Here is a 13550-nt window from a genome sequence, read left to right on the forward strand (position 1 = left end):
TTGAAGTAAAGGAGTGATCGAAGAAGATAAGTGAATAGGTAAAGAAACCGGTTTGAGTGCTCTGGTCCAATTTTAATATTGCTCCACGCGAGTCAGTAAAAACTATATATTGACGGGCTCCGGTTGTAATCTGCCCGCATTCAACTATAGAATAAACCACATCCATAGTGTTATCTAGAGCATGAAATCCCTTTCTATCATAGGTCCGAATTAAAAGTCGCCTCTTGTCCCAATACTATCACCATAGCCGTCACATGTTTGTCTAGGTCTAAAATATCTCCTCGGAACTGGTGCATGTACCTGTCATCAACATACAAATCGTTCAGACATTAAAAATTACAGCTCTTTCTAATAATTCTAGGAGAGAAGTCAAGGATCAATCTAATAGGTACCTAAGTGTATAGAGTAAATTTGGTTACATGTTCACAATATATCGCCATGTAACGTATATAGCACCAATCGATTTGCGGTCGACTTAGCTATGGTATAAACGCCGTGAACAGCTCGTCAATTTAGGCAACTTTCGGCCCCAGATCGTTGCTTTCGCCTTGTGAAAGACTCTCCGAGTTGTGAACTCGTCTCCGCCGTAAGCGGCCAGCCTCATCGTGTTCTTCGTCCCACTTTTCTACTTCGCTCAGGGGCACCTTTACCAGACGGTGTGTGTTTGCGCCGTGGTCATCGACGTCCAATATCTCCGGCCGGATCTTATATTTTCCCCACTTTGGTAGTATGAACATCCAGAAGATGTAGTAAATGCCGCACAAGAGGATGATGGCGATACCCACAACACAGTATGTAGCGTACCAGAAAGATACTGTGCCAGCATATGGGCCGCCCTTCGGAGGAATCCACGGTGCTGAGACAGTGTATACTTGAACCAGGATATAGAAGATAACAGCGATGTCCCAGGCTCTAAATTCCGTCCTTGGTAGGCCAGCACGCTTGCGTCGGTATCGGATGATATACACCCCAACCGCAAGGGCCAGAGTAAACAGGCCATTAGGATAGGTAGCCAGACTCACAACTATGCCACTTCATTAGCAAGATATGTAAAAAAGGAATATAGAAGCTTCTCAACACCCAAACTCACCGAACTGGAACGCATCTCCGGCAGGTGGAGCGACGATCATGACGAAAGTCACTACCCATAGCAACAAGTACGGCCCAGCTGGGGTTCCGAAAGGTTTAGTAGATACCCAGAACTCAGTCCACGGCAATACGCCTTGTCTATAATAGAGCGATCAATTAGTGTTCATGTACAGCGAACAGGGACCTTCAGGGGTATCTCACCGCCCAATTTCACGTATCACTCGCGAGTGGCCAATAACCACAGCAAGGAGATTCGCAAAAGCACTCAGCAAGACCAGCACATTTAGTGCCTGTTCAGCTCTACCTTTACCGAATACCGTTATGAAGAAGACACCCGCAGCAACTTCCTTAGACTTGGCGAATTCGTCCTTAGGGACTATAAACTTTTAATTAGCTCCTAAAGTGTAGCTGTAGGGGAGAGAAGCTGGTCTTGAATCTTACCTGCAGCGAAGTACGCGATATTGCAGAGCATATATAGTGTACCTACCGTGAGAATAGATATGGTACCGTTCCTCTTCAACGTTGGGATAGGGTTCTTGATCTCGTTTACCAAGTTAAATGCGTTCGCATATCCCGCGTATGAGAATATGATGTTGACTAGGGCCACAGCAAGGTCGTTGCCGTTGGTTGTCGTCCCTTCAAATGCGTTACGGAAGTTGACTGTCGGGTCAGAGATGTGGGAAACATTTCCACCCAGCACGACGAGACCGGTAATACTGATACTAGAATTGGAGTCTCGTTAGTTTATACCCTTAACAATCATACAGGGGAAATCTAGACTTACAAGATGAGGGTAATGATTTTAACCAAGCCGAGAAGGTTTGATAGCCAGAGCGAGTACGTGTTATGAGCGACCACGACTAATATGCTTGTTAGATTTATACAGTTTTGGAGGGCTACGACGTACAAAGAGTTGCTATAGTGTAGGCAGCGATCGCCACGCCTTTCAGCTGCCAGTCTGTGCCTGTGGTGCCAGCGATCTGGTATATATATCGCGCCAGGACTACAGAGCGTTAGTCGTTCGAACTGTGAAATCCCGCCGTGGTGTTACCACGTACCAATGGCGTTGCTGCTACTGAAAGACAGCAACACGGAGAAAACCGCGAACGAGACTGGGAAGAAATGTTTCGGTCGCGGATACTCTTGTTCCAGGTAAACAACCTCAGATCCAGATCGGTTCGGGAAATAGCTCGCCAACTCGAGATAAACGCTAAAGCCTGTAACCGCCAAGAAAAACCCGATGGCCCAGTAAATTAAAGCAAGTCCAACTGAGCCAGTACTGCTCAGAATTGTTCCGGCTGTGAAGTTTAATAATTAGACCAGGACAGCTCCCGATGGAAATGGATGGTGACTGGAAAGCCTTACGCGTTGAGAAGATACCGGTTCCGATCATTTGGTTAACATTTAGGAAAATCACCGTTATCCAACCAACGTGATATCCTAAAGGCGAGTGAGACTCGACGGGAGCGCCGGCGGCTTCTTGGTAAGATGGCTTTGACCCATTTTCCGCCTTCTCGATGGTATACGCGAGATTGCCGTCATGGATAACCGAGATATCAGAACTAGATGGATTGGTTTCAGCCGCCGGAACCTCCGTGGTGGTGGACCGGGCCCAAAATTTTGGGAACCCCATTGTTTATTAAAGCTTCATCCGCATATATTCAATTCCAAGATATTTCATAGAAGAAAGGAGACTTTTTGATCCTTCATGAGAGAATATCGTCGATACGAATCTCAAGGTAGTCGCACAAGAATCAATCGGAACCGTGATACAGTATCGCGAGCTTTTAAAGATAATGGGAGCATGCCAAGCGGACCCTAGACTTGTGCGATATATAAAGGCGGGATGATACAATCGGCCCTGACAGTTATAAAATCAGTTGCCCGGGCTTCTAGACGCGCGTACGGAATAGAAATACGGTCCATCCGATTCTATCTAACTTGTTTATGCGGACGATATAGATCCATATATGTCTCGGTCAAGGACAGATAGACTTGAGATTGGTTGGTTGGTTGGATGAAAAAGTACATCGACCTTCCTAGGTAAGAGGGGGCCGGCAATCACGCAATGATAGCTGGTCATGACAACCATGCAGCACGGGTTCCCGATGCTACAGAACATTCCATGGCAGCTAAGAAAAGAGGTAACTAACCGGGATCACCATGCGAAACAGTTGTATACAATGTTCGTCATTTGTTGTGGTCGTCGAAATTCGCGGTTCTCTAGGTAGCTTGGTAGATCTCGTGGGAGTATATGGGTCGACACATGGTTAGGCGCGTGCTTACACACAATTACATAGTCAATTTCCTAGTTAGATTTTAGAAATAACGTCTTTATCATTCGGTATTGGCAATAGCTCTTACAGGGTTAGGTTATAGTCGCAAGCTTTTTATTACAAGCCAAGGTATGGACGTACCCTATCAGCACAAGACAGGGCATTCGTTTTTCTCCCACGCGCCAAGTATGCAATGATACCACAAAGTGCGATTTATAGCGTCACAATGAGTCCTTGATTCCAGCCAAGCGGTAACACACGATTTACGTCGCATCAGTCGTTAATATTGCGGCAGTTGAAAAAGAATTGACAGCAATCGCCAAACATGTCTTAGTCGATGGCTCGATGGATTAAACACCATAAAAGAACTATATAGAACCCACAGGTGCTAGAATACTCAACCGCTCTTGTTACCTGCTGACCGAATGTACGGCTCAAGGGGCAAAACCTCTTCCTCTGGCGTCCAACCGTCATACAGCTGGTCCCACCTCCACTTCAACGGCTCCGGTGTTGCCCAAGCGTTCTCAGGGTCGCGCAACCAAAGCCGTAACAAATGCCGCCTGCAAATTTAGTTACTCAAGTTTCAGCTGCGGGTGGGACTTAATTAGGAGATCGACTTACTGCTTCTCAGCCGTGTTTGTGAACCCGTCCCGCGCGTGGAAGAGCGCTAAGTTGTTGACGTATTGGATATCCCCTTTCTGGAAATACGTATTGACGCTGAACTTCTCGCCGAGGAAGTGCAAGGTGTCCAACGCTTCGGCCTGCGCTTCGGTGATGGGCGGGATGTTATGGCTTCGAGGGAGGGCGCCGAATCCGACGAGTGACCGACGAGCATACTGCAATATCACGCGTTCCGGGGTTGATTCGGTAGCTGGCTGATAATACATAAGAGGCCTTGTTATGAACTTCCGCTCGGCAAAACTAAAAAGTGTGATTGTTAGCTTTACGATGTCTGGACGAGGTGATGGTACGAATTAGCTGACTTCTCTATGTCCCAGTTCCCCGTTAATGTGTGGATGAGATCAGGTCGAGTGCGAGCAATCTCGTTATATACCCGCCACGTGCTAGCGAGCTTGCTTGCGCCGCCTTCGGCCGCCGTCTCAAGAGCGAAGAGAGATACGATATCTCCAGAGTCAGTATGGAATACTTGCTTGTCGGTAGTAAAAGCCGGACTACCAATCACATCATTATTCGCAGGCCCACTCAAATCCTTGATGTGAGATAGGGTGACGGCCGCAGGTTTGCCGCCGAACTTCTTATCCTGACGCCCCCGTTTAGGAGCGATATGTGCTGAGATACCTGCGTAGATTATAATGTTATCTTCGCGCGAGTACTCATCGACACGTAAGCCACGTATCACGAAGAAACCGTGACCGTTATGAAGCTCGTCAGAAAGCCGTCGAAGTTCAGTGTGCAGCTTTGGCAACGGGAAAGTCTCCTGGCTTATATGCCCCAAAGATAAACCGAGCGCTGAGTTGACTTCTATCAGTATGAGACTAACCCACATATAAGACGCTACATACACTTGAAGTGTTTCACTGCAAGATCGACTTCGTCGAGCTGGCTCGGCTGGAGAACGTAAGTCCACTCATACGTCTCCGCGAGCTTGTCGCCTTCCCAGACCAGCTTTCCATTAAGCTGCTGAGGTAGGCCCTTAGGGAGCTCTTTGGTTAAATCACCAGACTTGATTCGCCTATCTCTACGGGCCTGATATTTCACAGGGTCCGGATGATACGAGATATCGGGCTGCCCGGGCGGGGCTAGAGCTGGAGGCGTGACAACGTATGTGGCGGTGGCCATAGTTTTTTTTCTAAAATTTCCCCTCTAGTTGTTCTAAGTGGTACATACGTGCTTGGCGACCCTTTTTATGTTCGGGCGACGGGAGTCGAGATGTATTCGTGGGTGTCGATTGCGTCATGTGGGGAAGATATCACCTATTGCGACGATAACATGGGTTGCCGACCAATGAAACCTTCAATATTTCCACTCTCGGTGAAATATGATCGTACAAATATGCTAATAATTTCTAATACATATATCTTCGATCCAATATCAGGTTCTCAAATTTGTTGTATGTAATTATGTAAGCAGGGACCCGAAATCTGCTAGATCTGATTGGTCAGATCCAGAAAAGGGGCATTCCCGATAGAGCATATTTTACAGTCAATTGATATAATTGGATATATCTAATAATGCTTGACAACTATACTTCTTCTAACGCAGCACGTTCATTCTTACTTGATCATGTTGCAATCAAACAGGGTTAGGCCCGGGCCGCATACACTTATTCCTCAGGCGTCTTGGTTTGTCGGCTTTGCGCATCTCAGGGGTTTATTAGCCTCCAAACTTGAACTTGGAAGTTGGCTCTATAAAAGCTCTCCATCTTCGACAAGGAGACCATTGACATAAACGGAGATCGGGAGGCCTAACATTTCACTACCATGATTATAACTAGAGCAACTAGTTGTTTAGCTTGAGGCATCGCGATACCGCATATGAACCTGGCCAAACGAATACTAAATAGGTAGGTAGATAACCAGTATATCAAGTCAACTATCCACAGCCCTCGCTACAACACATCCATAGGTACCAAAGGTTCATATCTGATCATTTCGCCCTGTTGAACTCCTTTATCCGCCACCTGTCTCATCTTAAATCCGTGCCTGGATCTGTGTCATCTTACTCTGGGCTTCATAGTATGAGCAAATCCCGTTCTCGACCATCACAGTCACAATGTCGGAGGTCATATGACTCCACCTCCACTTCATCATTACCGCTTCATGAATACTATCCATCGTCTTGAGCGGGAGCTCGGGCCACATCGTGATCTGCAGATGCATCATGGTTACCTGCGGGATCGACTCGTGGTTTGGATCCGTTGCTACGGTATCTTCATAGAATTTGCTTATTCTTTGAGCGTAGCAACGATCGCAGAATATTTCCTCGAATTGAAGTTTTTGTAGGATTTGTTTGGGGCACCAGGTATCGTGACGTACTACTTTTGGACATCGACCAGACCTTTTATACTCATCACATTCTAGTCTGATATCTTGATTAACAGTGTGGCCGCATGTGCCTTGATAATCTTTCCATTTACCACACATGATAGAATTGGTATTGAACGGATCTCGCAAGGGTATCGTGCAGGGAGGCTGTTGGTTGATGTTGTCTTTATAGATACCCCGATATCCCTAGATCTCCTAGAAAATTCTAGGATTGGCTGATGTCCTTGTGTACCTCGTTAGATTGTGAAGGAAAAGGGGAGAGGAAGATGGCCCCCTTGGGTAGATGCAGATTTTAAAGTCCCTAACAGATAGATTATATTTTTGCACATTAGGAAGTTACGTGTATTGACGTTGGTGACTTGGTATTTATGAATGTTACCTATACAGCACACAGGTGAGACCGACACATGTCACGAAAGCATGGTAGTGCTGTCATGAATTGACTTATGGTAACCCCAGAGGCGGTACTGACCGCTTCCTTAGGGGAACTGGCTCTATGGATATGATACTAGGCTGATAGTTAAGTCTGAGTGCCATATAGCTATTATCTATACACATGACTTAGAGTTTTTGCGCATCTTACGGGTTGTAAATTATCAGCCCAATTCAGGGGTAAATCATTACATACCTGAACGGTACAACGTAAATCTGTCCTTGGTGTGAACAGTAAACTATGGCAATGCCTAGTCATCTACCCAACCTGCACTGAGTGTCACAACACTGCAGATTCAACATACTCAAGTGGTTTGAAGAAAGGTAATCCATCTAGCAATAAGGAAAGCCGAAAGACAGACTCAACGCCCCTTGAAAGAAAACACTCCTTGAGAGCGTCTATCTATTGGATCATGATAAGCCATTTCACAATCCGGAGGTCTCCTATTTGAAGATCGGTGAGGGTTTACTTAGTTATAACCCATAACGCTAGCTTCAAGTTGGATTAGTAGAAAGTGGATCGGCAGATAAAGTTCATATCTTATAATGCGCCGAAGATGGTCAAGAGCTAGCGGGATTCCCGAAGCATGAACAAGATCTCCAGGGATCAGGTACGCATGAGGTGGATGTGGAGTTCTGCTCGAAGGATCGCGTTTTGGCGGACTTAGTCAATCCTTGGCATCGAACCGGTCCCGAACAGCTTCTTCAGCCGGAGATGAAGGAATTCCCGAACTAAGGAACAAAGTACCGCCAGCGAGACTTAAACAAGGCGGAAGAGTACCGAAATTCGACATATTGTAAGTTTAGTCTGAGGGAAGATCTCATACATACCTACACCTTCACTGGTTTCATCTCACGATGCCAAGAAATCACGTCCCTGGCTAGCAAAGCTGGTTGAATTTAGTAACTGTTAAACATTGGCCTTTTATGTAACCGCCATCTAGTCTAATGATATCTACGAGCATGCAAATAGGAGACCCATACAACCAGTACAAAAGTATATACAAGAATCCACCAAAATCCTTTTATAGAATCACCCCTTTCTACATCTAAGCAGAAGCCCAGTTCGGGGTCCAGTCGACCTAGCTTATCATTAGCCCGCATTCACCCTCCAAGCCGCCGTAAATCGTCTCTAAAGGCCCGAAAAAAAACCAAGAAAAAGAAAGGAATTACTCACGATATTAGGATCAATCCTCTTCAAATCCGCCACCCCAGCATTCGCCGCATCAATCGCAATCTCATGCTTAAGCAACTCGATAGCGCGGCTCACGCCCTCGGTACCATAAACATTAGCGTACATAAAGGGGCGGCCCACACCCACGGCCCTGACGCCGAGGGCCAGCAGCTTGACGACGTCGGCGCCGTACCGCACGCCGCCGTCGGCGTACACCTCCGTCTGCGCGAACACCTCGGGCGCCTTGTCGCGGATCTCGATCGCGACCTCGAGCGGCGAGCGCGCGCCGTCGATCTGGCGGCCGCCGTGGTTCGACAGGTAGATCGCGGGAACGCCGTGGCGCACCGCTTCTTGCGCGTCCTCGACGGTTTGGATGCCCTTGAGGATGATGGGCAGGTCGGTCATCGTGGTGAGGTGGTCGTACAGGTCCCACTATATAGATGCGTCAGTTAGTCCATGTGTTAGCTTCCTCTCAATGATTTAGTGTATAGGATGACGAATGCGCTTGCTGCGGCGTTCTTGGCTTGGGCTTGGCTGGAGTTGGATGCGGCTTACGGTGATGACGGTGTAGGCGGAGTCGCTGGATGACGTGTTAGTCTGAGCCAAGTGCGGCAAATGAGGGGAGATATGCAGGTGCTGGACTTACGCAGAACCAACGCCGTAGCGGGCGGCGCGGTGACGGTTGCCGTCAGCGGCGGAGTCGATGGTGAAGACGATGGCCTTGGCGTCCGCGGCCTTGGCACGGTCGAAGATACTTTGGGTGGCGGTGTCGTTCGAGTCGAGGTATACCTGCTGGAAGGTGACCTGGCCGTCCTTCTTGAAGGCGGTGATCTCTTCGATCGTCAAGCTGGCGTACAGCGAGGGCTACGCCGGACGGCTAATGTCAGCATGCTCTTGGCATTAGGGGAAGGGGTTTCGGATTTAGCGAGCTATGTAGGTTCGTACCATGTATAGAATATCTCCGTCAGCGGCACCCTCGACGAGACCCTTCTCGCCGTCGACGTTGCCGTAACCACCTCGAGCACAAGGGGTGATGAAGAAGGGCGCGGAGAAGTTGTGGCCTAAAATCGTAGTCCTATATCACGTAAATCAGGTTCCGATATGATAAGAGGCGGAGGTGTGGGTTAGCATACGGGAGCGTCGACTCGATGCCGGTGATATCCACCATGGTTCTGGGCTTTAGTCTGTAGCGGTTGTAGGCCTCGAGGTTATTCCGGTACGACCACTCTCCAGCTGCTCCATTACGGTAGTAGGTGTAGTTCATAGCGGGAAGATGCCTCCGCGCCGCCGCATCGAAGTCTGGTAGTCCGACTAACTTGTCCAGCGGCGGCAGCTCGCCGGTTGCCAGGTCCGCGAAGTACTCATCGAATCTTTCATCTCGTAAGTCTTCCATATTCTTAACTTTCACGAGTCAGGTTCCGGAAGACTCACCCTGTGTCCGGCTCGTTCAAGAAAGGTCGAGCCGCTAGAGCTCCGCCGAGCATACAAAGAGAAAGAAGAGTAGAACGCATATTGAACAAATACCGCGAATGAGTGACTAGAAGTAGACTAGAGGCGAAAGTTGGTGATGAGGGTGCTTCAGAATACTCGTGGGAAGTGGTACAACTTAAAAGGTGTTGGAAAGTCGCGATCCTTTCATCTTATTATAACAATGTCCACTCCGTCAACCTTGGCTAGCTCTGTCTTGGTTATTCGCTAATATGGAAGGCGGGAGTCAGCCATGTGTTAGCGTGCTGATCAACTTTGTCATCGTCGCCAAGAGCCGAACTCTTAGGAATCTTCAAAAGGGCGAGGTCGTGAGTGGAGATCCACCTTAAAATTGTAGGCACACGCGACCTGCTTAGGAATGCTGGGATTAAGGTCAAAGGATTCGGTATATTCCTTGTCTCTTTCCTATCTCGGACCAACTCTAACCAGTTGCGTTCTCGTATATAAAGTATCATGACGTCCATTCCGGATCTCTTGGGTCCTTAAAGATCACGATTAAGTGATATCGGCAGGTCTTCGGAGCCTAGCTAACCAGGTCCCGGGAGCGTTATAGATCTTGTCGGGCTAGACTCGCCGTCGATGCTCGGTTGGGCTACCGATGCCTTTCTAGAAAAGGCCATCTTCCCTGTTCAAATCATACCAGGTTTGTACCGACAGCAGGTGCAAGGTACCGGTGGATACGACATTTTAACTTCATCTGGTAACCTTGATCGCGGCTCCGCTGATTAGAATACGCGAAGTTGCACTGCATGACGATCGAAGATCAGTGGAGACGGTGCCACGATGTTGCTTGCTGGCATCAGTCTTGCTACATAGTACATACCTTCTTAGGTAGGCAGGTACGTAACCCCGTACGTAAAGGACATCGTCGCATCTGATAAGCCAAATTGAACTACGCCTTGTATAAATCCCGAAGTGGCTCTGCAGCTAGCTAATGATCGGGAGCTAACTACTGTAGCTCACACTAAGGCCGTTAACGGTATATCCCGATCCTAGTGCGATCCGGTCTCCTCTACTGGAAAGGCAGGTACGTAATTCTATGCGAATGTCTGAATAGCTTCAATTTAATAACGGGCATCCACCTGAGCCGTTAAATTTTCACGTTACGCTGGTTAATCCACAGAAGCTTTGTTGTCCACGGCTAAGGTTGGACCAAATCTAACCAACCCAAACTACCAACTTAGTAGATGCGCTATCGAAGGTGAGGGATAGGGATGATGAAGGCACAATCAATCGTGCTTAAACCCGAAATCGGCCGAAGAGACTTCAAACTTTTCTTCCGAATAGAAATCGAGACGGCCGAATCATTCCCGTTTCCTTCCATCTTGAACCAACGTGTCCGGGCCCTAAGACGGAAGAAGTTACGGTGCCCAGAGAGGCGATGACGATCCTTTATGCCGCAGGATCCAGTGATTTCAATTCTCTGGGCGGGAAATGCAACCCCAAGTCACTGGGCGGATCTATCTAATTCCCAACGTATAACATGATAAGAATGCGCCAAGTCTATCCCAGTTTGGGACGGCAAGAAGACATGGATGAATTATGAACGGGATTGGTAAGGCCGTATGATGATTCCATAACCTGGAATCGCCGTCGCTCTTGGCAGCTTAGATGAGAAGGGATATGTTCGCATCTCACTGCGATGAACTCACGTAATCATCCATGTCTTTCGAGATATTGGGCAATATAAATCCCTTTTGGACATTCAATAATACTTCTAAAGCCGCGGGGCGCAGGTTGACGCGTGCAAAATTGGCTTGGCAGAGCACAGGGGGTGTAGATATATATTTTAGCGTCGCCGATGTCGTTCAAGATTTACTGAAGAAATACCAACAGGTAATTATATAGAGCGTGTTTTCATATCGTAAGCGATCCCTGACGGGAATAAGTTCAAATTCTTTTTAATTCATATCGGTGGTATTGCTAGCAAATACGAAACTATGGAGCAAAGGTAACATCGTTAGGTGGGCATTGCTAACTAGAATAATTCCATGGTTCTCTACTTGAGTTCCAATGCCTTCCATTTTGCTTTCCGCGATCGTTTTTGGTTCGAAGTTTGATGCTTTCCATGTTTACTTTCGGCTTCCGCGCCATCCTTATGGTCGGCTACCTTAGATGCTTGCTGTTGCGGTGAATTCTTCCAGAACCGCGCCGCAGAGTGATCCGTTGGTCGTGAGGCAGGGGACTCCACGCAGCGAGAATTGGATTCGTATGGAAGACAACCGGGAATCATCCCTAGAGAATTTGAGCCTACTTCAACCTTTTTGTCTCCCTTCAAATCGTTGCCCGCCTTCTTAGGCACTCCTAGCCACGGCACTTTGGTCGCACCATTCAGGGGCGGAAAGTTCTCCTTGGGTTTCTGATGCTTCTGATGCTTTTGATGTTTCTGATGTCTCTGGGGTTTATCATCTGGAGCGCTCTTGTTGACGGAGGAATTCTTAATGGGATCATCGACATGATCTAGAGCCCATGCGCCTTCTACTTGACGGACGTGACTTGTTGACTGAACCATCGGGATCTTCGAAGGAGGCTCTGCAGGAGGAGTATGTCGTACCTCCTCGACTCTCGGCTTTGGGGCCCTGAACCTGAGCTTGCACTCCTTAGGTCTTTCTTTGATGAACATGACTCGAACCTCCGGAATAGGATGGTTCTCCCCTAGCGTTCTTGGGCTTCCGCTTCGTGCGCCTACGTCGATATCGGGATCAGCGCCATATAAATCAAGATGATCCAAGGTCTGAAGGACGTCATCTTCTGCGCCGAAACTCGTCTGGCCAAGCACCTCGTGGAGAGGGGTTATACCGCGAGAATCGGGAGCGTTTACACGCGCTCCACGTTCGAGCAAACGGAGAACCACGCTAGGCACAGCAAAACGGCAAGCAGCATGCAAGGCAGTCATCCCCGTTTGTTCGTGGACGATTGGATTGACTACTGTAAACATGCATTCGAGAAGACGGATTGCGATAGACACATGTCCTTGAGCCAGAGCCGTGTACAAAACACGAAATCCATTTTCGTTTGCTGAGTTAGGGTCGGCTCCCTTATCAAGCAGGAGATTTACAGCTTCACTCAGTCCACGGCTGGACGCAAGCTGAAGAGCAGTCTGTCCTGAACTATCGCAATTAAACGAGCGCCAGCAGCTATGGCCACAAGCATGGATTCGTGGAGTGGTCGTCTTGGCCTCTTTGTCTGCGTTGAAGTCCAGTAACGCGCGGACGGTCTTTTCGGTCATGCTTCCCCAAGGCGCGGATGAAAATTTATCAAACCGAAGATAAGGAAGCTTCTTCGATACTGCGCAATGCAGAGCGGAATAGTTCAAAGGGCCTAGACTATCCGGATTGGCCATGTTCTTCAATAGGAAGTGTGTTGTTCTGGGAAGAGCGTATGTACAGGCAATACGAAGAGCATTGTCGAGGGCTCTGGAGCTGCTGACGCGACATTGTGCCAGTGTCATGTAAAGGGGTGTTAGATCGGGATAATTTCCCATGTCGGAGTTGAGGTACGTTCCGTGCTTGACTAGACGTGCTGCTACTCTCGGTGCGTCTTTAAGGATTGCGACTTGAAGATAGGTGACATTGGGGTTTTCTCGAGCCTTTGGCAAAGCCTTGAGAAATTCCAGTGAATAGAAAGTACCGAGATCCTCTCGAAATTTCGGAATGTATCTGAATAGTTGAGACTTTAGTTAGCATGCGTAGGGTGAGCTGGGAGCGTTGCTACTCACCCATTAAGGTCAAGCTTCGATCTCTGTGCTAGAATCCACTCCACCAAGTTAACCGAATCGTGCTTTATGGCATGGAAGAGCAGCGTGATCAGTGCTGTGGTTCCAGACTGTTGGTTTGCGATCCTCCGCCGGTAAGCGCGTTGGAATACTTCATCGAAGAGCAGCCAGTGGAGTCTCTTGTTTAAGAGACTCACAGTGCTTATATCGCGAACGGGAAGGTAGCTGAAAATCTCGCGAAATAATTCGTGCGGTAAATCTTCCAGTCGAGCCATCTTTGTGAGAGTTCACCTGCGAGTAGGATCGCAGAAGGACTTAGAGGTTCTGTGAATTTAAGTGATTCTAGTGGGAGAAGATGCTGGTTAACATGT

The 13550-nt window shown here is 48.1% G+C and overlaps 4 protein-coding genes across 4 annotated transcripts; all 4 read right to left on the reverse strand.

The window, feature by feature from the left end:
* Positions 1-247: 247 nt before the first annotated feature.
* F4807DRAFT_433413 (amino acid transporter) lies at positions 248-3217 on the reverse strand. The gene is made up of 8 exons (XM_047998677.1): positions 2455-3217; positions 2148-2387; positions 1997-2092; positions 1874-1949; positions 1531-1811; positions 1291-1465; positions 1091-1227; positions 248-1024 (listed from the first exon to the last, which is right to left on the reverse strand). Exons 1-8 carry the CDS (start codon positions 2720-2722, stop codon positions 513-515), a joined length of 1785 nt encoding a protein of 594 aa, XP_047852334.1. The 5' UTR covers positions 2723-3217; the 3' UTR covers positions 248-512.
* A 143-nt stretch (positions 3218-3360) lies between these two features.
* On the reverse strand, positions 3361-5354 carry F4807DRAFT_167477 (Clavaminate synthase-like protein). The gene is made up of 5 exons (XM_047993417.1): positions 4889-5354; positions 4349-4835; positions 3987-4286; positions 3454-3925; positions 3361-3397 (listed from the first exon to the last, which is right to left on the reverse strand). The coding sequence occupies exons 1-4, from the start codon at positions 5163-5165 to the stop codon at positions 3763-3765; spliced, it is 1227 nt and encodes a 408-aa protein (XP_047852335.1). The 5' UTR covers positions 5166-5354; the 3' UTR covers positions 3361-3397; positions 3454-3762.
* A 2355-nt stretch (positions 5355-7709) lies between these two features.
* On the reverse strand, positions 7710-10178 carry F4807DRAFT_433422 (FMN-dependent alpha-hydroxy acid dehydrogenase). Its single transcript, XM_047998678.1, has 7 exons — positions 9408-10178; positions 9110-9346; positions 8922-9051; positions 8623-8840; positions 8532-8556; positions 7980-8408; positions 7710-7884 (listed from the first exon to the last, which is right to left on the reverse strand). The coding sequence occupies exons 1-7, from the start codon at positions 9485-9487 to the stop codon at positions 7852-7854; spliced, it is 1152 nt and encodes a 383-aa protein (XP_047852336.1). The 5' UTR covers positions 9488-10178; the 3' UTR covers positions 7710-7851.
* A 1073-nt stretch (positions 10179-11251) lies between these two features.
* F4807DRAFT_433424 (ankyrin repeat-containing domain protein) lies at positions 11252-13450 on the reverse strand. The gene has a single exon (XM_047998679.1). The coding sequence runs from the start codon at positions 12946-12948 to the stop codon at positions 11464-11466; it is 1485 nt and encodes a 494-aa protein (XP_047852337.1). The 5' UTR covers positions 12949-13450; the 3' UTR covers positions 11252-11463.
* Between the last annotated feature and the right edge of the window lie 100 nt (positions 13451-13550).

This window comes from Annulohypoxylon truncatum (assembly GCF_022578515.1).
Source record: "Annulohypoxylon truncatum strain CBS 140777 unplaced genomic scaffold F4807scaffold_25, whole genome shotgun sequence".
Classification (NCBI taxonomy): Eukaryota; Fungi; Ascomycota; class Sordariomycetes; order Xylariales; family Hypoxylaceae; genus Annulohypoxylon; species Annulohypoxylon truncatum.

What these genes read in the sequence shown, in the direction of transcription:
- F4807DRAFT_433413 (XM_047998677.1), bottom strand. Translation starts at nt 2,722, where the DNA reads ATGGGGTTCCCAAAATTTTGGGCCCGGTCCACCACCACGGAGGTTCCG. An exon ending in CAGTAGCAGCAACGCCATTG is followed by an intron (nt 2,093 to 2,147) that starts GTACGTGGTAAC and finishes AACGCTCTGTAG; the next exon opens with TCCTGGCGCGATATATATAC. An exon ending in CGGAGATGCGTTCCAGTTCG is followed by an intron (nt 1,025 to 1,090) that starts GTGAGTTTGGGT and finishes GAAGTGGCATAG; the next exon opens with TTGTGAGTCTGGCTACCTAT.
- F4807DRAFT_167477 (XM_047993417.1), bottom strand. Translation starts at nt 5,165, where the DNA reads ATGGCCACCGCCACATACGTTGTCACGCCTCCAGCTCTAGCCCCGCCC. An exon ending in TGCAGTGAAACACTTCAAGT is followed by an intron (nt 4,836 to 4,888) that starts GTATGTAGCGTC and finishes AAGTCAACTCAG; the next exon opens with CGCTCGGTTTATCTTTGGGG. An exon ending in ACAAACACGGCTGAGAAGCA is followed by an intron (nt 3,926 to 3,986) that starts GTAAGTCGATCT and finishes CTAAATTTGCAG; the next exon opens with GCGGCATTTGTTACGGCTTT.
- F4807DRAFT_433422 (XM_047998678.1), bottom strand. Translation starts at nt 9,487, where the DNA reads ATGCGTTCTACTCTTCTTTCTCTTTGTATGCTCGGCGGAGCTCTAGCG. An exon ending in ACGGAGATATTCTATACATG is followed by an intron (nt 8,841 to 8,921) that starts GTACGAACCTAC and finishes CGTCCGGCGTAG; the next exon opens with CCCTCGCTGTACGCCAGCTT. An exon ending in CGCTACGGCGTTGGTTCTGC is followed by an intron (nt 8,557 to 8,622) that starts GTAAGTCCAGCA and finishes CACGTCATCCAG; the next exon opens with CGACTCCGCCTACACCGTCA.
- F4807DRAFT_433424 (XM_047998679.1), bottom strand. Translation starts at nt 12,948, where the DNA reads ATGGGAAATTATCCCGATCTAACACCCCTTTACATGACACTGGCACAA.